The sequence below is a fragment of the Oryctolagus cuniculus genome, chromosome X (genome assembly GCF_964237555.1).
Source record: "Oryctolagus cuniculus chromosome X, mOryCun1.1, whole genome shotgun sequence".
In the NCBI taxonomy this organism is placed as follows: domain Eukaryota; kingdom Metazoa; phylum Chordata; class Mammalia; order Lagomorpha; family Leporidae; genus Oryctolagus; species Oryctolagus cuniculus.
In genome coordinates, this window is record NC_091453.1 from 89,655,920 (window position 1) to 89,680,994 (window position 25,075).

General features: G+C 42.3%; 1 protein-coding gene across 2 annotated transcripts; it reads right to left on the bottom strand.

Moving 5' to 3' along the window:
• Positions 1-8,167: 8,167 nt before the first annotated feature.
• Positions 8,168-23,628, bottom strand: PLP1 (proteolipid protein 1). Of its 2 annotated transcripts, none has more exons than XM_008273037.4 (7): positions 23,444-23,628; positions 14,852-15,038; positions 14,011-14,167; positions 12,679-12,847; positions 12,138-12,211; positions 11,272-11,337; positions 8,168-10,201 (listed from the first exon to the last, which is right to left on the bottom strand). In XM_008273037.4, the coding sequence occupies exons 1-7, from the start codon at positions 23,445-23,447 to the stop codon at positions 10,130-10,132; spliced, it is 729 nt and encodes a 242-aa protein (XP_008271259.1). In that variant the 5' UTR covers positions 23,448-23,628; the 3' UTR covers positions 8,168-10,129.
• Between the last annotated feature and the right edge of the window lie 1,447 nt (positions 23,629-25,075).

Sequence of the window (25,075 nt, forward strand, 5' to 3'; positions counted from 1 at the left end):
ACCAGATCTGCATGTACCTTTTTTTAAGAGTAAGGAATATATTGTTTTTAATATTTTTAACATTTTATTTAACATATACAAATTTCATGTATTTCATATACACAGATTTAAGAGCACAGTGATACTTCCCACCCTACCCTCCCTCCTGCCCACACTCCAACCATTCTTCCTCCTCCCTCTCCTATTCCCACTATTAATTTTTACAAAGATCAATTTTCAGTTTACTTAATACTCATAAGGATAACCTACACTAAGCTTTACAACTCAATAATAGACAAATAAACCAATTTTTGAATGTGCAAAGTATCTGAAGACACATTTCTTCAAAGATGTAGAATTGCCCAGTAAGCACATGAAAAGATGCCCAACGCCATTCGTTATCAGGGATATGCAATTCAAAACCATAATGAGATATCACTTTATACGCACTAATGTGAGTACAATCAAAAAGTCAGAGAATAACAAGTGTTGACAAGGATGTGGACGCACTGCTGTTGGAAATATGGAATGGTGTAGCGTCTGTGGAAAACAATCTGACAGGTCCTCAAAAATTTAAACATCGACTTGCCATATGGCTCAGCAATTCTACCTCTATATACATATTCGAGGGAATTGAAAACATGCTCTCATAAAAACTTGTTTATTGCAACATTATTCATAATAACAAGGAAGTGAGAAAAAAATCCCAAATTCACCGAAGAATAAATAAACAAAATGTTGCATATTAATACAACAGAATGTATTATGTAGCGATTGGAATACCTGTATTTGGAAAAACAAAAAGGAAGCAAACTACTGATGTATGCTGTGTCTTGGAAGAGCCTTAAAAGTATTATGCTAAGAGAAATAATCCAGTCACAAAAAAACCATAGTGTATGATGGTATTATGTAAATGGTCCAGAACAGACAAATCCATAGAGACTGAAAGTGGTTATCTGGTGCTAGGAGAGAGAAAGAATAGGGAATGAATACCCATCGGTACGTAGTTTCTTTTTGAGGTGATAAAAAATTTTTTTAAATTGTATTGAGCCTAAAATTAATCTTTTACTTTAAAATTAATTTTATACTTTAAATGGGCCAATTGTTTGCATCCGAATTATGTCTATAAAGTTGTTAAAAAGTAAGTTCTCACACACTGATAGCCTGTGGTATGAATTTATTGTCACATTCAATTGCAACATAATAAATAAATAGGCAAAAATAATCTAATCATTTTCTAGTAAAGCGAAGACTACATCGAGTTTTAGTCCAGTTTAGCCACTTACAGATTTAAGTCTTGCTTACTCTTGAGGTGTATCAGGAACTCTATATATCTAACCAGAGAACCATGATCCCCACAGAAGCAAAAGATGTTACTCCAGAGCAACTGTTTTTTGTTTGATTTGGACCTCGGGTGGCTGGAAATTGAACTGATCATATTCCGAACTTCTTAGTAAATTTTTATCATTCAAAGCAATCTCTCTCTCTCCCTCTCACTCTCTCACTCTCACTCTATCTCTCTCTCTTCTGTGACTCCTATCCCCATTTCCTTCTGCCACCCCAGGTACACACTTTAATTTGTTTAATATAGTCCTTAAAAATGCAGGTTTCCCTGTAAGTGATCTGCTGGTGTTGACATAGTATGTGCTTTTTGGCACTTTATTTTTGATAAACGTGTCCCGTATTTGGCAGCTACACGTTTTGCACAATGAAGTGGAATCCTTCCTCATGCTGAGACCTGGTTGTTGCAAGTCCTAATTAGCCAGTTATGACCCTCAACATTCTGCTTTCCTTAATTCCAGTTTGACCTAGATATGCCCCCGTCAGGAAAACCGGGCAGTTTCATTACACAAAATGTTTTCTTTAATCTGAAAGTCCTGCTCCCCTACAGTAGGATGTTTCCCCACACTGGGAGGACCATGAAGAGCAGAGGTTAAATGCAGAGACTCTGGATCTGACTACCCCACTTTCACTTGTAGTCCCCACCCTTGTCAGCTTGTCATTCGGAACATTGCACTTAACCAGTGTGTTCATATTTAAGGCTGGAAAGATAATAATAGTAATTGCCTCTGGGTTGTTAGGAGGCTTTCGTGAGTTCACATCAGCACAGGACAAAGGACAATGCTGGTACAGAGCAGGAGCCATTTGTGCTTGCTGTTATTGTATTTCCACGTTGTCAGTCATATTTCAGGATCCTTGGTGAAGCGGTAATTTATTCACAACCAGTAAAGTTGGCAGAATGCAAAAGCTAGGTCCAACAGTAAACAAATCTCCAGAGTTTCAGGCAGATTGGCAGTAGTCATTAGGACGTTGTCATCCTAGAACAGGAGCAGCTATCCGGGAAAGTGGTGAGACCAGCTAGAAAGGGCAAGTGCTTGCCACGCTTTAGAGGTGACCAGAGAAATAAGCAAACTGCTGTGGTGATTTAAAATCAGGACAATCTTATCATAAATGGTCAATAAGGCAGGTAGTCAGACTAGGTGGTGGAACACTATGGAGGAAAGATTGTGAGTAGCACCGATCACAGTAAAACCCAGCTGGGGGGACACCATTGTTCTCAATTTCAAACCCAGAAAGGCAGAGGCAGAGAGACTGCGACTAAGAATACAGTGGAGCTGTGTTTTGGTAACCCTGTTTGCAAGCAAAAATCCCCAAATATTTGGGAACTGAAAATTATAACTGCTTTTAATTTTTTATTCTCTTCTCTAAATTGCATTAAATTTTTATTGATATCATTTTCCTGTCCTCCTTGAAGCAGTTGAAGATACTTTAGGATGTCGAGACCAATCCTGGGCTTCACTACCTTAGGCTTTTACTGTGGGGAGGAGACAAGGAACAATATCAGAAGCCTGCTTTGCTTGCGAAAGTAAAAGCTTTGGACATGGAGCCATTTAACTTCAAATTTATATCTATTTCTAGAAGTGTTTGCCAAATAGGGTCTCTTCCACATTGATGAATTCAAATGAGCAAGGAACTTGGGGTTCTTATGAGAGTGGACTACCAGCTATGCCCAGGTCTGGTTGAGAGATGTTAATTCACCATACTTGGATCCACCCATTAATTTACTGAAAAGGCCACATCCGAGTCCCATGGTATAAAGGTTTCTGAAGTCTAGAGTTTGACTAGAGTTTGCAGACTAGGGAACAACAGACCTAGAACCACATTCTTTCTGCTTCCTCCAATTCTGAACACCTTGTGTATTGCTATAGAAATGACAGGTAAGAAGAAAGACCCAATAAAGCAAGAGGTTGTTTTGAAATGGTCTCTACAACTTAGAAATAGATTCAATTACTAAAGTGATGAATGTGTCTCTTCCCTAAACTCCAAAACACAACTTCTGTCATCATACTAACAGTCTGCCTTATGCCACCACTCAAATAAGACACATCTGGTTTTGAAACTGAGAGTGAAGGGAAATATTTTTCCTGTGGTATGCTGGAGAAATATGATATAATGAATGACACCAAAACAACACACCCATGGCAAAAATAAGCACCATTGTATGGGACTGGTTTTTTAAAAAGTCACAAAACAGACTACTGCATCACTGAAAACAATGCCATGGAGGGCAGTATGAAATGACTTGAGAGTGTTGCTATCTATTGGTCTAACTAAACTTAGGAAGATATTTTAGACTCTGAAGTGGAACAATCCCAGAATCCTTTGTCCTCTCAAGAATAGGGTAGAAAATGGAGGCATTTTTGCAAGGAAATTTGAATCCTAAAGATTACTAGTACAATGAATGAATATGACTTCATGTATGTGCACATTAATAAAGTACAAACTAGTTTTTTTTTTGTTACTCAGCATTGGCCAATATTGAAATTGAATAATGGATACACAAGATTGCATAATTCTCTTTGTGTATATTTGAAATCTTCAGTTACAAATTTAAAAAAAAAACTGGCAAAGAATTAATGGTAGATTTTAAATGTTTTCTCAACCAATAGGTACTAAAAGTATGGCCACTGTTATGCCGGAGGCCTGAAAACAGTTGTTGTAGAAAGAGATAGACATACTAAAAGTGGTTTGGGGGAACTGTTCCATAGGATGATTTCTAATGTGGGACTTGTGCACTCACGGGGATTGCAACGTGATCCATGAGAATTTCTATTTACATTAATCATTAACCTTAAAATAAGAAAAATATTGTATTAATACTTATTATAATGATTGAGTCTGGTTTCAAGGATAGGTGCTTTGGTAGCAATGAGGAAGAAAGTGGATGACTTGCAAAAGAGATTTGCCATAGTTTTTGAAAACAAATGGAAATGTTTTCATTATCTTGTGATTTTGTTGCTGAAAATTATGTGGGTTACCTATTTTTCCCAGGTGTAAAAAAATGTAAGGGGGCATTTTTCACTTGCCTAAAACATTCTACTCCAATAACGTGAACTCATTTGCAAGGCTATTTTCGTTTGCAAGAGCTGCTGCCTGCTGTCAGGGAGAGTGGAAATTTAATAGCCAGATTTCAATGAAAACCTTTTCATAATTGTAAAATGAGACTTAAAATCTAGTAGCATGATTTACTTAGTACCATCAATGTCACAGCGCATAGATCTATGAATCTTTGTAAGGTAGCATCTTCAACTGTGACATACATTTCAGTCCAGTGTCAATTTAAGCTGAAGTTAGTATTCCAAGATGTTAAACGATGATTTCAAAATTAACGAGGTATGTTCAATCACATTCTTCTCACAAAAATATTAATAATAACATGTTTCAAAACAGAGACAAATTTTAAACATATCAAATGTAATTTATTTTAAAATATTATTTCAGACTTGTACTTTTAAATTTTCTGTTTCCCATGCTTTATAGTGCACATAATACATTAAAATCTCTTTATATGACAATGACGTTAATATTTGGCATATAAGTGTAGTCCACATTTCAATTCAGTTTTATATAATTATGCACAGAAAATCTTCTCAAATTTAGTATGTATGCAATTTATCCTGGGATCTTATTGAAGTACAGTTTCTGTCGCAGTAGTTGTAGGTTGGAGCCTAAGAGTCAGCATTTCTAACTAGCCCCCAAGTGATCCTGATGCTGCTTTCTTCAGACCAGACTTCGAGCAACAAGGTTTTCACTGAGTGTGGGCTCCAACAGGTTTTACTGTTGAGTTGCACAATCAATAATGTTTGGCGATGACTGGGAAATGAATGGACTACACTTCCTTCAGATTATCCTGCCCGACTAATGCTTCTCTCAGTGGAGTCTCTGTAAGTACTGGGCTGAAATGACTGTAGTTCTGCTCATGACAAACACCGAATGCAACTAATCTCTGCAGCCTTAGAATTAGCTGAGCTGAATACAATTAGCAACCCCATGTATTGATGTTATGACCCACAAGGGCGCATGCTCAGCGTGGAGCTGAGGGATAGTAGGTGCTACTGCCTCATGTTAGGGTGCCTTAAAAAGTCTATGGCAAATGGAAATGAAATAGAAGTTTATTCTGGTGCAAAGAACTCTGAAATCCATGCCTACGAGAGCTCTGCAAAAAGGTCATGAAAATGTATCTCATGAAAAAACAACTGTATGGATTTGATCGCAAGAGTCACATTGCCCTTCTTTTTAAAAAGCTGTTTCACATGTGAGCTTGTCATCAGTTGGAATCAAAAGCATTCATACATTTTCAAAGTTCAGTTAGCTTGTTTGGTTGTAATATTGTGGCCCTCAGAATCCAGCTTTGTAAGGTATTTTTTCCCCTTTTGCTGTTTGAAAAAGAGAGCTTCACATAATATATGGATGATCAATTCTGCTGGTTCCCTTGGAACACAGAGCTGGTAAGCAAAAGAGTCATTGGCCTGACCTGTCTCCAGCTGCTGCGGCCATTTGAAAAGTGAACCAACGGACGGAAGATCTCTTTGTCTCTGTCTCTCTTTCTCTGTCACTCTGCATTTCAAATAAATCTTAAAAATAATTAATGCTTTTCCATTTGTCACTTAATATTCACCAAGATAATTGTCAATGTCAAACATAGGCACGCTGTGTTACAGTAAGGGCTCTCACATTTAACCTAGATCGAAAACAGCAGGCTGAGTAGCTTGTGTTTCTGTAATTCCTGCTCCACATGCCCTCTGACTCCCCAGATGACTGAGTGGGTGGAAGCAAGCACATGCATTGTGCCAGTGTGTGCATAAATGCTGTCACATGTAAGACAAGAAGCAGAGTGACATAGAACAGGCAAGTCACAAGTTGTCAGGACTTAAATTGAAGTTTTGTTTTATCAAGGGCCGTAGAAAGCCAGAGCCACGTGAAGTCACAACCCTCAACCACCGCCTCTCCCACACACTTCGTGGGAGAACTCAGATGCCCACTGCAGTCAGCCAGTAAAATTGCCTTTTCCTCACTTGCTGCCTCCATGCCAGCCCAGCCTCGGAGACCTCACTGCTACGGGTGAAGCAGAGAAACCCTTGGGTGTAAGATCATATCTTCGCCGGTGCCGTGGCTCAGTAGGCCTTGCAGCGCCGGCACACCGGGTTCTAGTCCCGGTCGGGGAGCCAGATTCTGTCCCGGTTGCCCCTCTTCCAGGCCAGCTCTCTGCTGTGGCCCAGGAGTGCAGTGGAGGATGGCCCAGGTCCTTGGGCCCTGCACCCGCATGGGAGACCAGGAGAAGCACCTGGCTCCTAGCTTCGGATCAGCGCGATGCGCCGGCCGCAGCGGCCATTGGGGGGTGAACCAACGGCAAAAAGGAAGACCTTTCTCTCTGTCTCTCTCTCTCACTGTCCACTCTGCCTGTCAAAAAAAAAAAATCATATCTTCCTGCTCCCAAACTTGAATCTCCTGTGATTCCACACAAAGCTTACTTGGTGCTCAATACATGTGTACAGTGTGAATTAATGAATGAATCAATGTTGCTCTAGACAAAGCTGCAGCTTCCACACCCTGCATATCTGCACTCAGCACTGACCCTGAAGATAGAAAAAGCCATACAACTGATGCTGTAAGAAAATGTTTCTTGTTTATACTGCTGCATCTTGATCTTTGGCTGATCTGCGAACAAAGAGCGCTCTTTCAGTTCAGAGAAAGGAGGTTTATGGTGTGTGGAAGAGCTAGGAACAATGGGCTCAATTGATAGACTGGAGATGCTCTCAGCTTCTGAGAGCCTGGAAACTCCATCTATAGATCCGTCCCAGAGGGCAGAGCCAAATAAGGGCAGATGGAAAACACAGCTTTCTTGGGAACTGGCTTTCAGCTCCTCTGAGGCAAAAATACATTCACTCTGCAGCACCCTGAATCAATTCTCCAAAATACGGTGCTGTGTTCTTATTTGCCAGTGTCTAAAAATAAGTCCTTGTCATATTTTCATTCTTTTTGTCTTAAAGTCATTTGACTAGACTTGCTTGTGGAATACTGATTGTGGTGAAGCAGAAATTGGGAGATTAAGTTGAAACTACTCTTGAACAGTGCTCCTTCACTTGTTGCCCCCAGTTAAAAGTTCCTTGCCAGCTGCACCCATGGGACAATGAATCTACAGCTCATTCTCTGTCAGCTTTCTTTAGGCTGCTCATCACAGTGCTGTTCGAACCTAGGGTCTTGACTGGGCTTCAGTGCTATGTCTCAGGTAGGTGAGTGGCCGTCCAGGGCAGTAGGTGTCACTAATTTATTTTAATACTTCCCTACTGTCAGCTCTTTACATCTACATTGCCCTCGCCATATCTGCTCTGCCTTTTATTCATTAGGTATGAAGCATCTCATCCAATACTTTGCAGAAGTACTTCTGTATGAAGCACCAAGGGGTCATGATTAGAATATCACAACAATTTAAAGAAAAGGCAACAATGGATGACTTCATCCTAAATGCACCAGAGGCGGAGAATGTGCTCTTGTATTGAAGATGTAACCATCTTTGACTCTTTATTAGCAGAACACTCTGAAATCCAACTCTAAAACAAAACAAAACAAAACAAAAACTTTGGAACAGGTAATGAATTGGTGACAAAGCCCAGGTTTGAGTCCAAGCTCAGATGTGTATATATTGGGTTTCTTAGGGTAGATTACTTTGCTTGTTGTGCTTAGTAACCCCAGCCATAAAAGAAAATGGGTGTGTTTATCTAGTATTTATTTCATAGAAGTGGTGTGAGACTGACATGGTTGACCTGAAAAATAAACGGGCTCCTTGAACCACATACAATGATCAAGTTTCTGTCAAACAGAACAATTCACTCAAAGGACACAGTTGTTGATTGAGAACATTCTTAATTTTATTTTCTTTAATTTTATAAAATACATTTTGTAAGATGAGTTTCTAAAAGTTTATCCTTTATATGTGTTAAAATTGCAATTCTATATCAGAAAAGAAGGAAACACTTTCAGTTGATTAACTCTCTTTTTGTGTGTATATGTGTGTATGTATGCATGGGAGGTTTTCAGGGAAAGGTTGGTTATTTGTTACGTTATTAAATCAAAACAAAACACAAGGTATAGACTACTTCACTTTCCTTGATCTTGATTGGTTTCATACAAAACCATTTCCCTCTCCTCTCTCTATGTAGCCTGGAAGCTTATCTTGTACACTAGTCTGAAAACAAATATCCGGTGTCTTTTGTAAAGATCTTACATCTCCTTAAACATCACTGAAAACACTTGGGGGGGTGGGAGAACAACACAACTCTGCAACAAAAGAGACACAGTCAAAAAAAAATCCTCCAGTAAAAATCAATCAGGCTGTTTTAAAACTCAAAGTTAACAAAAGCAGGAAAAGACTTAAACGCAAGAGCTATTCACATTTCAAACTCTTTCTGCCTGTCTTCTAACGTGGAGTCTTGCCAAGTGAATAGCAGGATAGCTGGTGTATTATGTTACGTGATCTATACCAGGAGAAAATAACTCTATGTTAAACCTAACTCTTAGCATGCCAAGATAACATCACTAAGCAAAATCATCTCCCATTAGCTACAAAGAACAATCAAATAGGCTATTCAAATTGAGATTCAAAAGCATCAAATCTGTTCCTGCAAAGGGCACAATACTTGCAGAAAATCCCAACGGATTCATGGAACTAGATGATTCTAAATATCATTTGTGATACATAATGTCCAAATTTCCTTTAAAAAAAAGAATCTCCAGACCTTTCTGTTACAACCCTAACCAAGTGATAAACAAATTGACAAATTCAAAATGTGCCTCAATCTGCAACAAATCAAGATCTTCAAATTCGCTACTATGACTGAATGAAAAATACCCTATGAAAAGAGCACCATTGTGAAGATATGACAGAGGCCAGAGTACACAAGTAATTAACAGAAAAGACATGCTATCCAAAGAGTTATCTGTCCTGTGTCTACCAGAGGGCTATCTTGGGTTACACTGTTAACCACCAGCAACTGCTGCTCCTTAGGCCAGTCTCTTTTCCTGTATGCTAGTTTCCTTCTATTCTCAGCTCCTTGGAAACCACAGGGTTGTCATGGTAGCTGTTATCAAGGAGAAGGGAGTGAGAAATGATGATAACACCCTGTTTTCTTCTCTAACGAGGTGTAAGGCCAGATGCCCCCTTCGTCTACACAGACACTACGCTCCCTTGTGCTGTAAGTAGGGTTGGCTGAGTTAGGGCTCAAGTAGTCCATCGCCATTGGGGTCACTGCTCTCTTTCTATGGGTGAAAGATCCTTGCTTTGACCCCCTTCTCCCAGCTGCAGCAGGCAGATATTGGGCAAACACTCTTTTTGTTTTGCTGCCATAATTTTTTTACCTTCTATCTTCGGTAGTAATTGGGATACGGAATGAGAATATACTTGACTCCTATAGATGACAAGAGGACCAAGTGCATTCCTTCTCTCTACCTGAGCATCTCGGTTTCCACCAGTGGCAGTGCCCTTTGAGAAGAAAGCACTTCCTGGTCCTCAGGAGCTGCTTGGAAACTGAATGAGAGCCTCTTTTGCTGTGTGACGTGCAGTCAGGGAGTCCCTTCTTGGGCATTTCCCATTTCTAGCAGGAACCAGCTGTGAAGCAAAATGACTAAAAGAGATACATAAGCGAGGAGAGTCCACAGAGAGACACTAATCACTGCCGGACTCTCCTTTCGTGTTACACTCATCAAGAGAAGAGCCAGTCAGCGGCAAAGGCAGTTAAGATGGGAGACGCAGCATTGTAGGCTGTGTGGTTAGAGCCTCGCTATTAGAGAAAGGGGGGATTTCTACAGGAGATCAGAACTTGGTGCCTCGGCCCATGAGTTTAAGGACGGCAAAGTTGTAAGTGGCAGCAATCATGAAGGTGAGCTGTGGAAATAAAAGAGAGAAATATGACTGACAGGAAACTCGGAAGTTCTCCCTCCTCAAATCCTTTTTGGAATGAGGAAGGGGAAAAATAAAAATCATAAGTAAATACAGGAAAAACTTGCTCTGCCACAAGCAGCACGACCCGAGGCTTTCTCCCTAGCCACTTCGACAAGCAGTTCTCTGAGATGTTTCCTTCCATCGGGGCAGGCCCAGAGAATCAAATCGGTAAGAATTCATTCCGCACCCATACACAGCCTAAAACTAACTTCTTCTCATGGAAGTGAGCGATAGTTGGGCTGTGCCACAGCCACATGTCTGAGGGAGCTGCAGTCATAGGGTACTTGCTGTGGACACACAGCCACTCCATGCTGCACAGCCTCAGCAGTACGAAGCAGGAGTTCTGTGAACTCATCCCCGTAGGGTCATCATTTGCTCAACGACTTCAGATAAATCACTTCATCCTTTAGTGCCTTGGGTTTTTACTCTGCACAATGAGTTCACAACATTGATGCTGCATAGAACTGCATTATAGTTGTAACAAGTCAAATAATGTTAAGGGGTTCTTTGGATATTTCCAGGATATTAACTCTCCATTGGAGAGTGTCCAAGATGAATTCATACTTTTAGAATACATGAGGAACCTCTGGAAAGTTCAGGATCAATGAAATTAAAAGATACCTTCATTTTGGAACAAAACATTTTGAAATCCACACATAGCTTTCTCAGAATATGCATTTCCCATGAACTCTTTGAAGACATCACCATGCATGGCTTTCAAAATATTTTGCACCAAAATAAACTTATCTTACATGCTCTGTAAACACTGGTATTGTTCATGGCTATGAAGCCCTTACCTCCTGTTTCCTCACACCACTTTTATTGTTCCTGTCTAATTTCTCACGGGTTTCTTCCTTGCCAAAGCAAAGTAGAAACACACAGCCTCTACATTTTGTTGTTTCTTCCCTGGAGCTTCTCTCCAGCATTTCAAAGTGGGAAGGAGTCTATCTTCTTGTCTTTCAGCATAGCTGTACCCAAGCTATCCTAGACTATCTCATTCAAAGGACACTCACCAGGGACACAAGCGTGGCTGCAGCTCCCACAAATGCAGCAATAAACAGATGGAAGGTCATTTGGAACTGCGGGAAAATGCAAAAGGGAGAACTATTTCTTAAAACAGCAAATATATATATATGTGTGTGTGTGTGTGTGTGTGTGTGTGTGTATGCCCCACTGCTAATCATGAATACAGATTTCTAAATGTGTGGATGCATTGCATGAGCATTGATTCAGCATCTCTGACTAGATTTTCACTTCCTTAGGTGTAGGCCTGTTGTTCTTTAATATACACCATAGCATCTAGCCCTATAACCCTAAGAACACAGAATACTCATAAAACAGTGTATTGTTCTCAGATGACAAACTGCTTCCCTATCTTTGTATCAGCAGCTGGCTTTCAAAGAAATAGTTTACTGCTTTCCTCCTCAGGATTTCCTTGTATTTCCCTGCCTCATTTGTGTATAATATTCATTTGCAATAAAATGTTTCCCTTTTTCACATGTGTTTATTTTACCTCTTGTTACAGATTAAGAAGTTCCTAATTAAAAGTGTTTTTGTAAAGCTTAAGTGTGTATCTTTGTACAATCCATTCTCTTCATCAAGTTTTTAACTAAAAGAATGAAAATTTCCATTTGGGGAATTATGCCATTAAGCTCTATCTTTACTTAAAGCTACACATTTTCTTGGGGGAGGGGAGGATTGGAATGGAAGTATTTTTTATGCAACTCTAGGGAAACTAAGCCAATATTTTATGGGAGGCAATCTGCTAATTCCAAATTCAGCAAAGAAAAAAATTTAGTCCTTAAAATTGAAGGCCATGGGTAGGAATGTGTATGCTATTATCCATTCCATTGTAAAGTAACCAAAATGGCTCACTCACCTCAGCTGTTTTGCAGATGGACAGAAGGTTGGAGCCACAAACCTTGCCAGGGAAAGCATTCCATGGGAGAACCCCTAAATGAGACACGCAAAAACAATCAACCAGAGTAGGCTTTATGCAGTCACAAGGAGACTTTCTCTCAGAGCCCTTCTTCCATCTCTCATCATCCTAGTGATAAAACTGGATCCCACCAACAATCAGGATCCTCTTTTAAAGATTTACAAAATAAAGAGGGGGTGGTATTGAACAGCTGTGAAATCTTGTGTTTGTTATTGAAATGTGCTGCTTTGGGGTTGGGAACAGCAGTCAATTACAGTAGAGCAATGAGAACAGCCAAGAAAACTCCCCCACTTCTACGTTCCCTTCTCAAGGAAGAACTATCTCCAGTTTTTATGGAGAGAGATTAAGAAACTAAAGCGTAAGCATTCATAATCTTATATGTCCCCTTAATTAACACTGCCTCCTTACCCTAAGAAAAAAAACAAATATACAGTCCTTCTATGGTGGGCAGGGGTGCCAAGGCACCTGTGCTCTTACTTACCATACATTCTGGCATCAGCACAGAGAGTGCCTATACTGGCAGAGGTCTTGCTGGGGAAGGCAATAGACTGGCAGGTGGTCCAGGTGTTGAAGTAAATGTACACAGGCACAGCAGAGCAGGCAAACACCAGGAGCCACACAACGGTCAGGGCATAGGTGATGCCCACAAACTAAAATGATTGACATAGGTCGGTTAGAAATAAGCATCAGCCTACACACACTGAAACACAAACTGGGAGATCCTGGAGTGGTATGTGTCAGACAATGAAACCAGATTCCAAGGATCTCCCCCAAACAAATTAGTGAGCAGGGCACCTCTGCCAAGTGTCATTGGCAGTATCTACTAGAGAACTGGCCCCAGTTGTGATGGAGGGTGGGGGGAGTGGGTGGGGATTGGAGTGAGGAGGATCCCTGGGTTAGAGAGGCTTCAGGGGATTTTTTGGGCAGATAAGGTATAAAAAAATCAAAACAGATCTTGAAAGAAAGTGGTGCCATTTGGTGCCTTAGGCTGATCTTAGAAAACATTCCTTGTCACAGGATTTTTGTTCCCTAGTCAATGAACAAGCCAAGAAGAGATTTAAATCTCAGATCCAAAAAAACCTTTCTAAGCTAACTGCTGGCCACAAAAATACAACGCCACAACCCACACATGTTCATCCCCTGTAGGATCTTTAACTCTAGAGACTTTCACCAATATGTGCCTTACTAGAAGCAGGGATGGTCCTCAAAGACGAAACATGAAAGATGCAGATCTACTTGTATTCCCCCTGGGACCTCCAACCACATCGAGTCCCAGAATGTTGTGAATTCCACCTCGGAGCCAATTGTTCAGTTTCTATAGTCCACCCTCCGTCTTGCCTAAGTCTCACTTCCATGAGCAACATTTCAGACTGTGGTCATGACACTTCGATCCACCCTTGTGGCCCCTGCTAGGGAGTCAAAGGACACCAACAGATGGCTTAGAAACAGTTTTATTACAGAAAGCATTGCAGAATCTCATGATTTTCACTTTGAGAAGAAATTTTTCTAGGGAAGCTTTGAAAGGTGAGATGAAGCCTGCTGGGCACCACGTTCTTCCTGACCTTCTCGTTCGGCTGTAGCCATCACTTCCTCACTCAAAAGCCAGGCCTCCGGAGAGGACCCAGCCTTGGGTGGGGATGAGGCCGCAGACTCACGCCCAATTGTCCCCCACCCCTTGTTATTGCCACAAAATCCTGAGGATGATCACCTTGTCGGGATGTCCTAGCCATTTTCCCAAACAATGACACACCCGCTCCAAAGAATGAGCTTGATGTTGGCCTCTGGAACCCCTCCCCTTCTGGCCCCCTGTTACCGTTGCGCTCAGGCCCTTGCCGCAGATGGTGGTCTTGTAGTCGCCAAAGATCTGCCTGACTGCGCCGGTGGTGTAGAAGCCCTCAGCCAGCAGGAGGGCCCCATAAAGGAAGAAGAAAGAGGCAGTTCCATAGATGACATACTGGAAGGCATGAATCCTGTGTTAACATGTAGACAAAAGAGAAGAGCAATCTTACTCACTGAAGACTCAGCTCCTTTTGAACACAAAAGGGAGGTACACAGTTCTGTAGCCACTACATCACTGGGTTCTTCCTCCATGCTTTCGTCTTATCTTTATTGAAGTAAATGAAAGACAGGGAGTGTGTGGTCAAGAGCACGTGCTCCTCCTCTCATCCCTTGCTTAGCCAGTGACCTGGGGAACCAGGGCCCTCCTCTCCTTGCCCGACCCTTCAGGGATGTCATCTCTCAGTACAAAAGAGCTACACAAAAAGGAGAGAGTGAAGGAACAGGCGATTAACTTGCTCAAGGTAAAAAATGAGCTTAGAAATAAGCCCGAGCAGAAACAAGCAGGATGTCACAGCAAGAGCAGTGACCCTGCTCGGTCGAGTCATTGTGCCCTCCCCCGAGTTCTCCATATCTTCAATGGTGAAGGCACCGTTAACCACAATTAGCAGAGCTAGAACATAGAGGAGAAAACAAGGCAGCTGTGGGAGGCAAGTAAAGCTCTCCTTTTGGAATCTGACACTTTCTCCTCATGCCCAATGCAGCGTATGTGGAATCTGTACAGAGAAGGGTGACACTCGAACCCTTGATGAGTTCTCTGTTTCCAACATAAAGAAGGGGAGAAAGAGATGAGCCTGTGTGGGAGGACAGGTACTTACACATTGATGAGATATTCATAGTCCTGGTAGTTTTTGGAGAAATAGGTCTCAATTAGCTTTTCTGTACCAGTGAGTGCTTCATGTCCACAGCCACAGAACAGTGCCACTCCAAAGAAACACAATCCAGTGGCCACCAGAGAAGCAAAGGGGGCCCCTACCAGACATCTCGCACAGCACTCTAACAAGCCTGGGGAAAAGGAGGGGGAACAGTCAGGCATGGAAAGTAGGTAACTCAGGCCACACATGCCACCCCAGCGTGCCAAGGTTGGCCAGCCCACATATACACAAGCACAGAGGGAGTGGTCACCCAGACTCCAAAAGCAAGAGTCTAGAGGTATCAGTTTTTAGAATAGGACTTGACCCAGAATAGTTACTTTGTCCCACTCTTATAAATAAACATTTTCTTTTTAATTTCCAGAATTTGTGGTGCTTTTTGCATTTTCATAAAAACAAAAAAGTAATTCATGTAGCAAGCCAGAAAGCTTGTAGAATCAGTACCTCCTTTCTCACTGTTCTGGTCTGTTTGTGAGTTTTTTTAGTAGTCACTCATCAACTATTTATGGGATACTTACTATGTGCCTGGCCTTGTGAATGGTGGGTGTTATATGGGATAGGAAGACGTAGGCTCTTCCATATGGGAGTCCTTAGTGTATTGAGAAAGAACTAGTGAGGTAGACCTAATATTCTCAACTAACAATTGTAGGCAGTAAAGTGTGTGATTACAGCGGGTAAACGCACTAGGAGTTCCAGAAGGAAGGGATGGCTGTAAGCCAGAGATGTTAGTATTGCCAGAGTGTCTGAGCCTGAAGAGTATTCCAGGCAGAGGAAACTTTGGAAATTGCATATTTCTGAATATATCTGAACATTGTACATATTTTGTTGCAAAGAATGTTTGATTCTTCTTAGTCCAGATAGATGACATTCAGTTCAAATAGAAGGAAAGAACTGGCTTAGGAAAAGAAATAATAGAATTACTCTTATTCACAATAATAAAAATGCAGGATTAATGATTTTGGGGCACTTTGCACAGCTGTTTTGTTCCCCTATACTGTAGCTTGGTCAATGTCCCCACCCTCAGCCTTACACTGAGATTCTGTCAATGGAGTTACAAAGAGACTTTATACTAAGTCAGCAAAGCATAAAACATCTTTCTGGCACAAGAAAAACACTGAGTGAGAGTCCCTGAGATCTCCAGATCTGGTGCTCCAGGGCCCCCACCAACGCTGCTGAGAAAGAGAAAAGACACACGAGTCACAGGCTCTGAAAACAGCTGTGTCCCAAGTACTAGTCCCATGCTATAAGCTATCATATGGCTGGAAACTTAGCAGATGTCAAGAACACGATTGGATAGATTGGGCAAAAGCATCATTCCCTCTGGCCTCTTAGCCAGATCCATGAAAAGGTGGGAAAAGAAAAGAAAAGAAAAAGAAAAAGAAAAAGAAAAAGAAAAAGAAAAAGAAAAAGAAAAAGAAAAAGAAAAAGAAAAAGAAAAAGAAAAAGGGGCCGGTGTTGTGATGCAGTGGATAAAGCTGCCGCCTGCAATGCCAGCATCCCATATGGGTGTTGGTTCGAGTCCCAGCTGCTCCACTTCCAATCTAGCTCCCTGCTAATAGCCTGAGAAAAGCAGCAGAAGATGGTACAAGTGTTTGGGCCCCTGCCACCCAGATGAGAGACCTAGAAGAAATTCCTGGCTCCTGGCTCCTGGCTTCAGCCTGGCCCAGTCCTGGCCATTGCAGCTAACTGAGGAGCGAACCAGTGAATGGAAGATATCTCTCTCATTTTTTGCCTCTCCCTCTCTAATTTTGACTTTCAAAAAAACAAATAAATCTTTGTAAAAAAATGAAAATAATAAGCTCTTCAGACAACAGTTCATAATTTATCTGTGTGTCTGTGTATATACATACATACACTGATTTTACACATCTGTTCATATAGTTTGCATTAGCAAATGTTCAGAGAAGCTACTGTTTTGGAACAAGCATTTTGTGATTCCTCATAGAAAATAAATTGTATTAATTTCTTAGATTGGGGTTTTTATAATCAAGCATTTCTCAAAGCCAAGCCAGCTTGTCTGTTCTAAGGTACCAGGAAAAAGGGGAGTCCTTACCCTGGCCCCTTTAATACTAGTATGGTTTCTTTTTACCCCTGTTTGAGCACATGATGTTTTGCATTGCTTAATTGCATCATTTGAACAATTTTTGAAAGACCAAATTATCTCTACCATGGGAAATTTGAGGTAGTGGCACTTGTCCTATTCTTAGAACCACAAAACGAACAAGTCCTATGATCCTGAAATGACAGCTCTTCCCTGTACATCAAAGATCTTGATGTGTGAAACCAAAGACGCAGCTCAGAAGCCCAAATCAAGCAAAGTAAATAGCTAACATGTCAGCCCAGCTGGGGTCCTTAACTTTTCTAAGAACTTTTCCAAGACTGGAAAACTTGGCCCCTGTTGAGAAGCCATCAGTTTGTAGCTGTGCTGCTGTAAGTGGAAGCTGACTGCACTCTGCATGAACTTTGCAACAGTGCTTGGTAACTGCACCTCATCAGAACTGGTCCATGGTGTGGGCATGTTTCGAGGAAATATTGCAGAAATTGATCTCCCACTTTCTCAACAAGTTAAGATACCAGACGAATCCTCTAAGTCAAGAAAAGGAGCTAGGACGTACACAGTACTACCATTTTTCTTCTCTGCCTATCCAACTCCTCCCCACCCCCAAACTCTTGGACTCTTCTGGTCAAGAAGGTCTCTGAAGCCTGGGGGTGGCGGGGGGAGGAGAAGGTCAGTGACCCCACTGTTCCCGCTCTCCGCAGCACAGGGTCAAGGCCTGGACAGAGCCCTCCATAGCTCCCCCGGACAAAGAAGCCTTGTTTTCTCCTGAGATCTCAGGAGCCTCATTGGTATTCTGCAGGGACCCGCAGGCCTGGGGGTGGGGAGGGGGTCAGACCCAGGACAAAGGCAGGACTGTTTGTTTACCCCAGAGTAAGGAGAGCCATCCACCCTAGCAAGTGGCTGTCCTGGGCCCACTCACTCACCCCAGGTTTTTCACCCTGGGAAGGGCTAAACATTGGTGCAGGTGTGATCAGGGGATGGAAGCATTTCAACTAAACAGAGAATTCCACTCCAAGCTTTATCCGATGCCCTCTGCAGGGTTGTAATCATCCATATAGCCAGAGAGTGTCATGGGTAGTGTTCTACTGGGTAATAAAGGGCTCAGCCTCAGGAGCAACTCTGAATTACCAATCGATACTCTTTCCATTTTGCACCCATGACCCATGTTCTTCTATTTTCTGAGAGACCAGAGAAATTGGCACTCCATTTTCTGCCCCACTGCTGCTCATAGCAAGACAGGAAGGTCACAGACTTTAATGAGTTTCTAATGTGTAGTCTGACATAAATAACCTTGGATAAATCTATCACTGTTGAGCTATAAACATTTCAATAATATCATCATAAGCGTCAGAAGCCCATCTCTTTACAATAAAGATGAAATGTTTGTTCTGAGGGCATTTAAGTTCAGCAGAAGTGAAGAATCCCAGACTTTCGAGGCAAATCTCAATTTTTTTTATTCTAACTGGGAAAAACTCAGAATATCCAAGAAATTGCCTCATTATCCAAGTAGTTCATCAAAGCACTCCAAGAAAAGTCCATTGGGTTACCTTTGATTTTTCATGGCCCAAGAAATGTCCCTGGGTATATGTGAACAATAGCCTAGAGCTACAGGCTCTCCATTGTAGCGCCCCTCATAGCTGAAAGAGTGTGAGTTTGATTCAAGAAGGCCGTGAGAGATTCTGGAAGAGAAGTTCCTTCACTCTCTCAAGAGATCTTCTCACACTTCCAGGCTACCTACAGATAGTGACATGGTAGAGTTGGCATAAAAGAACTATATAGTAATAATATTACCCAATGCAACTCAATTGAATTGAGCCACCTGCCTTCGATGAAGAATCACAGATAAAAATAATAACCCTCACCAGTGTTCTCCATTTATACTAATATGGACTCACTACAAGCATGAAGCAATTGGCAGTAATCTAGACACTAGGAGAAATGGAAAGGAATTTAAAGGGTCAGCCCCTTTCTTCAGAGAACCTGCAATCCTATTCCGGCGAACAAATTCACATCTGTGAGTCAAAAACCAAAGCTACTTATAATCAAGTGTTAAGATGGACATAACCAAGCCTGTGGACAAAATGTAAGGAAAGGGACAAGAACAGTTCAGGGTTGGCCACACTGCAACATCCCAATTCAAAGCTAATTAGTGATGATAGACTTCAAGCCCTTCTCACCAATGCTCCTTACAGGAATCTGAAAAAGATAAACAGGACCATTGTGACTCTCTTATAGATCCAGGTCCATCCCAGGGAAGTGTTGATCCTGATGCTGTCTCTTTAAGCAGGAGCCAAGAGCCTCAAGCCCTCCCTCCTTTCCCATGCCCTGGACATGCCTCAAGAATCAGCTCCATGATGGAAATTCAGTGTGAATCTGGGAACTCATCAAAGGAGGAGAGGAAGGGCTTTCATCGAAAGGAATGGTAGAAAGAGACCAATTGTGCCCTGCACAATCCCAGCCTGTCCCTTGAATCCAGCTGACAAAGGGAGAGATAGAAGAACCCTATACAATAGAGCTAAACAACAGGCAGGCTCATTGAGTGAGAAACTGGCCCCATCTCCCTAAGTCTCTAATCTGCACTACAGTCTTACCCTCCTCCCAGAACACACCCCTTAACCTCATCCCATGAACAGAAGCCTCCTTGATCAGAGCCCATAGCAATTGACATGGCCAAGATGCTAGAGTAGCCGTGACTGGTACTAGTGATGGATGGAGATCAGTGGGTGGGTTCTATGAGTCAAACAACAGTCATCAGGAGGTCCCCAGAGACAAAGAGTTTTGCTTCTGGCCTTATCTTGGTCAGACAAAGCCCAGCCTATAATCCTATAGTTCCTACATGATATCAGTACTTTTACCACATTCAAGTGCTAGAAAGGGCTTGAAGAAGATGGAACCTGGGACTCTAAGCCTACCGGACAGTCAATTCATATGGACAAGGTTAATAAAAAGGGATCTCAGCCTGAGATGATTATTATGATGGCAACCACATCTGGTCTACCTTGTTCCCTATACTCTTCAGACACACATAACACACAAACACCAATTTATGTGCAAATATTGGGAGGTACAAAATTGATTGTTAAAACTTGTCCCTGGCACATTGTCTCTACCTTGCCCACTTATGGGAAGATGAAAGAGAAGCACCTAGAACCAAAGACAATGATGGCTATACCTTATTCCTTAGGTAAGTCTCCCACCAACTACTTCTCTCTCCTTAGTTGTTGTGTGAAATTGATCCAGGGAACCTTGTTCTCATCCTTGGGATGTCACTGACTCTTTTCTAGAACTCTGCCTGCTAGAGAACCCAGAGGTTAGTGCAGAGCTGAAAGGTTGTCCCTAGGACCATTTTACAACAGCCAAAGAGAGATTAACCAATCAGTCTTTGCTGAGCTTTTGATGTAAGTTTGGCATTAAGTAGGGCCTGTGAGTGGGAAAGGGAGGGAAAGCTGCTCTGTTCACCCACCATCAGCTGATATTATCATTCCTGATCATGTCTCTGCCCTGACTTGATCTTCTCTAGACGTGAAGTTCTGTGGGCACAAACAGCATCTCTACGTTACTTTCTTCTAAGACCCCTGAACTGTACCTGAGGGATGGTTTGATGGTTTTTAAAGCTTCAGGATATACATTTACAAAGCAATGGGCTAAAAGGCTGGGGTTCTATGTTAATAGCTTTGGAGAATATATTTCCCCTCCCACCCACCTCCCAGGATCGAGGTTGTGGCCACTCGGATAACTCTGAAAGAGCAGTTCTAGTTGTCAAGCTGTTGAGTAGACCTCTTCCTTTCCTAGCTCAGCGTTAGAACGAAAGCCCCTAGAAGCAGAGCAGACCTTTCATTCTGCCCAATTCTTCCAGAGCTCCTCTCCTTTTTCAGGTCCAAGGTGAGAGCTTGGGAGGAAGGCTGCCCTTGTTCATCATTTTCCTTAGTGCCTCTAGGAAGAGTAAGTGAACAGGCTCATTTGGGTCTGGTTTCTTTTAAGCTCCTGGGATTCTCAAGGCATTCTTGCCATCTTAATAGGATTCAGCCAGTCTTCTGGCATTTTGAAAAAGTGGACCACAGCCGTGCATGAACAGATTTTGCCTGAGCTACACCCACTTACTCAGAGCCAGCCAAAACTATACTGCTCGGCAAACAGCCACGTTTGAAGGGAAGCATCACAGTCTGGTTACCAGGGTAACAGCCACTGTTCTCAGATGACAACAGGCTTGCAGAAGCCAATGTTTTGCTGTTCCGTAATGGCATCGTGTTTCTGAGCAGAGAATAGTCAGCTACCGCTCTTTGGCTCCTTTCCAGTTTCACTGTTATCCCAAAGAGTCATTCGGAACAACCCCCTTCCAAATCAGAACAAAGTTTAATGAGCTACCATTTCCTCCCACAAACCTTTTCTGCAGACACTACTGGATTCAGTGTTCCTTTTCACTTCCAATCCTAAGACATCTATATGATTTAGGTGGTGTGAGCTTCTTGTACCCGGAGGGCCTATGCAAACATTTAATTGGTAGTTGCAGAAATGAATCCTGCTTTGAGGGTTGGCTTAGACAACTTCTAAAGTTCATTCCAATTCTTAATTCCATGACATAATTTGCCTATTGCAATTGGTAATCAGCAAGACACTCCATATCGGAAGTAGTAGCAGTTCAGTGCCTTCAACTAGAGATAGGATATCATTCACAAAGTGTTTGAGATATTCTGCCACCGAATAGCTAAAAACTCAATGGCTACTGCAGCATGTGTACCCGGCTCAAGTATTGCCCAGCCCCCAAACTGGAACCCAATACTCGTAACTGCCCTTATCTGTGACACTCTTCCTCTGAAGGCAATCATGCAGCTTCCATAACAGGAAACTGTTCCTGTGCTCACCTCATTTGTTCATGTCTTTTTCTTCAAGATTTTCATCCCCTGAGGAAGTAATACTCAACATCCTTCCTGACATTCTCTCTCTGCCTTGAATACACAACCTACCTAATCAGCTGCCCTGACAACAGATGGGTTTTCTGATGTTTCCCAGGGCAGGAGTTGAGTTCCTCCACCTTTCACCTTCCATCCAGCCAAACTTAATTAGTCAAATGATTCTTACCCAAGCACACAAAGTGCGCACAAATAAAACTACCCACCTCGAATAGAATAAGAGATTGCTAGTACTCATGTTATTGTGTAATGATTGGTAGTAGCATGGTTTACAACTGCTATAGAGCTTGCCCATTTTCAAAGATTCCCACATTATTAGTACTTGAGCCTCACAGACCTAAAAGCAGAAAAAGCAGTTACTGGTAGCCTCACTTTCCAAATGATGAAGTGGATTCGCAGTACACTGCCCAAGGTCATGCACTTCCTAAGTGGAAAGTCTATATTTCAAACGTGGCTATTCTGACTCCTACTCTATTGCTCTGCCCTCTTAAGTGTCCTACCTGAATACACATTTCAAAGAGTGCTCTCAGTGTTTCAAGATGAAACTAAAGGCTGATATCAACGCAACATCATTGAAAAGCTATTTCCATGGATATTGTGCGAGCCTACTGGGTACTGCATTTGATGGTGAATGTATGCGGCAATTGAGTTCCATTTCACTTAGCATGTATTCAAGCTGCTACCCTGGCTTTGCCAAATGTGAGCAATGCATACATGTTTCTGTGCTACCCTGTATGGACAAAGACCCTTGTGTTCGGCACACCTTACTCTGAATCTACTACCCAATACCAGAACCTCACAGGTTCTCTCCGTTCATAGAACATAGAGAAGCCCTTAATACTCCAACTCAGCAAGAGCCCTAAAGTTCTAGTTGTCTAGCTGTCACTGCAGAGATTTAGAGTCTTCTGGAATCCATATCCTCTGGGAGCTAAGTCTGTGATATTTACTAGAAGTGCTCACCCATATAAGCACCTGCACAGACACACAATACATACGTACACACACCTAGTCATACCCGTTCCCCATGGTAAAGCCAGTGAGGGTGTTATTTTCATTTCCTGAACCTGGGAGTGGCCTCCTTACCTATAGCCAAGCCTGAATCCAGCTTGCATGATTCTCCAGCTTCCTAGTGATGCCAAACAGAGCCAAACTTTTGCAGCAAGCAAGCAAGCAAGCAGTTATTTTGTACATCTACACATTAGCCAATAGTCAGTTGCTTTTAGCCAAACCAAGGCTGAACTGGCCATTATCAGGGCCTTGAGACCAGAGGAAAACAGAAGGTAGAAGTGAGAAGACAGGACACGTGACCACATCCATTCTTCTGGGCACTCTCTCCAAGGATCTGTGGGACTCTCCAAGTGCTGCTGGAATTCTTTAGCAACAAAGCATCATGCTCAGTACAGCAGAGAAGGAGTTAACCTAATTCAATGCTAAGGAATTAAAAAAGAACAAGGTGCCAACACACAACTCATTTAAACCACTGGAAACCCCGAAGCCCCAAAGTTGGCAATTCTGTTGTAAATTCCTGGGTCTACTTGAATCTGTAATGCTAAAGTTTGGGAAACTCACCCATGTCTTTGGGAGTCTGACTCCGATTGTAGCCGGCTGGCTAGTCTGCTTTGCGGCTGACTTTGTTCAGCTGGAAGGATCCTGGTGTCTCCAGTCTCCTTCTTCGGCCCTTTACTTTTTCTCTCTGAGTATCTTTGTCCTCTTCTCCTGCAATGAAAAGGGCTTTCTGATTGACAGCCAACCCCCTTAAAGGGACAGGCCTGCTTTCCTCCTCCTCTCCTCCTCCCCTTCTCCTCCCCTTGTCCCCACCTCCTCAGGGATACTCCCTTCTCTAACGGCTCCATCTTCTCTGCCTTTCACTGCCAACTGTTGTATTTTTCTTTCTTTTTTCCACTCAGTCTTACCTGGATTTTCACTTTGCTGCAGAGACATCTGGAAATGTGGATTCGGGGTAGAAATAAAATGAAGAGATCACAGAAGCCCCAAATAGATCCCTGGTTCTATTTGGTGAGGGATGTGGCAGCAAAAGCACGAGAAACCATGGGAGTGGTAACCCTGATTGAGGGGTCAAGGTCCAAAACCTAGATGCTATCTGCCAGTCCTTTCAAATCTGCACCAACCCTCACTCTTGAACACCCCTGGCCCGGTTTACCTTTCCCCTTCTCCTACTCCTTCTTTACCAAATAAGATCCCTTTTTCCTCACAGCTCTAGAAATACAATAGAGAACAGAAAATGATCTTTTAAAATAATTTCTTCCAAATCCTTAATTTCTACTGAATGAGGACAAAATGCAAGCTGTTGATTCCAAGAACAGATTGTGACCAAGCTGGGAAGGCTAGAATTGTAACAGTTTTATAGATAGGATAACAGAAACCCTGCGGGGAGGGGGGAAGACCTGTACAAGTTCATAGAAGAGGCTTAAGAAAAGGACAAAGTCGAGGATGAGGGTGATTTCCAAAGAAGATAATCTATTTTGAGACAAGTCAAGAACATGACCCGGGAATAAGGTAGTCAACATTCCACCCTGAGAATATATAATGCCTTCATCAGAGTGCTCAGGTCAGGTTTACAAGAAGCAGGTTGGGGTGAAGCAGCAGGGGAGGGTGTACAAAAGAAAAGGAACATTGTTGTAACCTCAGAAAAAGAAATACTAGGGAAAAAATGGCCAAACAGCAACAACTGGGAACCAATGTCTGAAAACTGTCTTACCAATAACAGTGATTTCTAAGGACTGTGACGGTATCTGGATATCTGGTGCTAGGTGAGATTAGCCTGGAAAGGTATTCTAGAATAAGTAAATCTTAAGCGGTGCCAAACTGGGCTCTTGTCAGTGCTCTCTTTCCCTTCAGAAAGGCATACTCTTGACCTAGATGCTAGCGTCCACCCACTGATGGCCTATAGGACAACTGGCTATCATAGAACAGGCACAGTGCCTGTTGGAAGACTCCATGGAGGGAAAAGTATGGACTCCTGGAACTTTTCCTGTGACTTTGTCTTGAGGTTAGAAAATAGAGGAGGGAGATACTAAGCAGAACCTAGAGTCTTCCTGTGGGGAGAAAGAGCCAAGACTGTGTCTTACATAATTCTTTTCTCTTTGGACTCTGACATGAGACATGTTTCTAGCTTGGGCACTGCTGTTAGGAAACGCGTGAGTCTTCGGCACGTGCCCCTGAGTTCCCACTGAGTCCTGA

What these genes read in the sequence shown, in the direction of transcription:
- PLP1 (XM_008273037.4), bottom strand. An exon ending in TATGAATATCTCATCAATGT is followed by an intron (nt 14,168 to 14,851) that starts GTAAGTACCTGT and finishes ATGTTAACACAG; the next exon opens with GATTCATGCCTTCCAGTATG. An exon ending in GCAAGGGCCTGAGCGCAACG is followed by an intron (nt 12,848 to 14,010) that starts GTAACAGGGGGC and finishes CAATCATTTTAG; the next exon opens with TTTGTGGGCATCACCTATGC.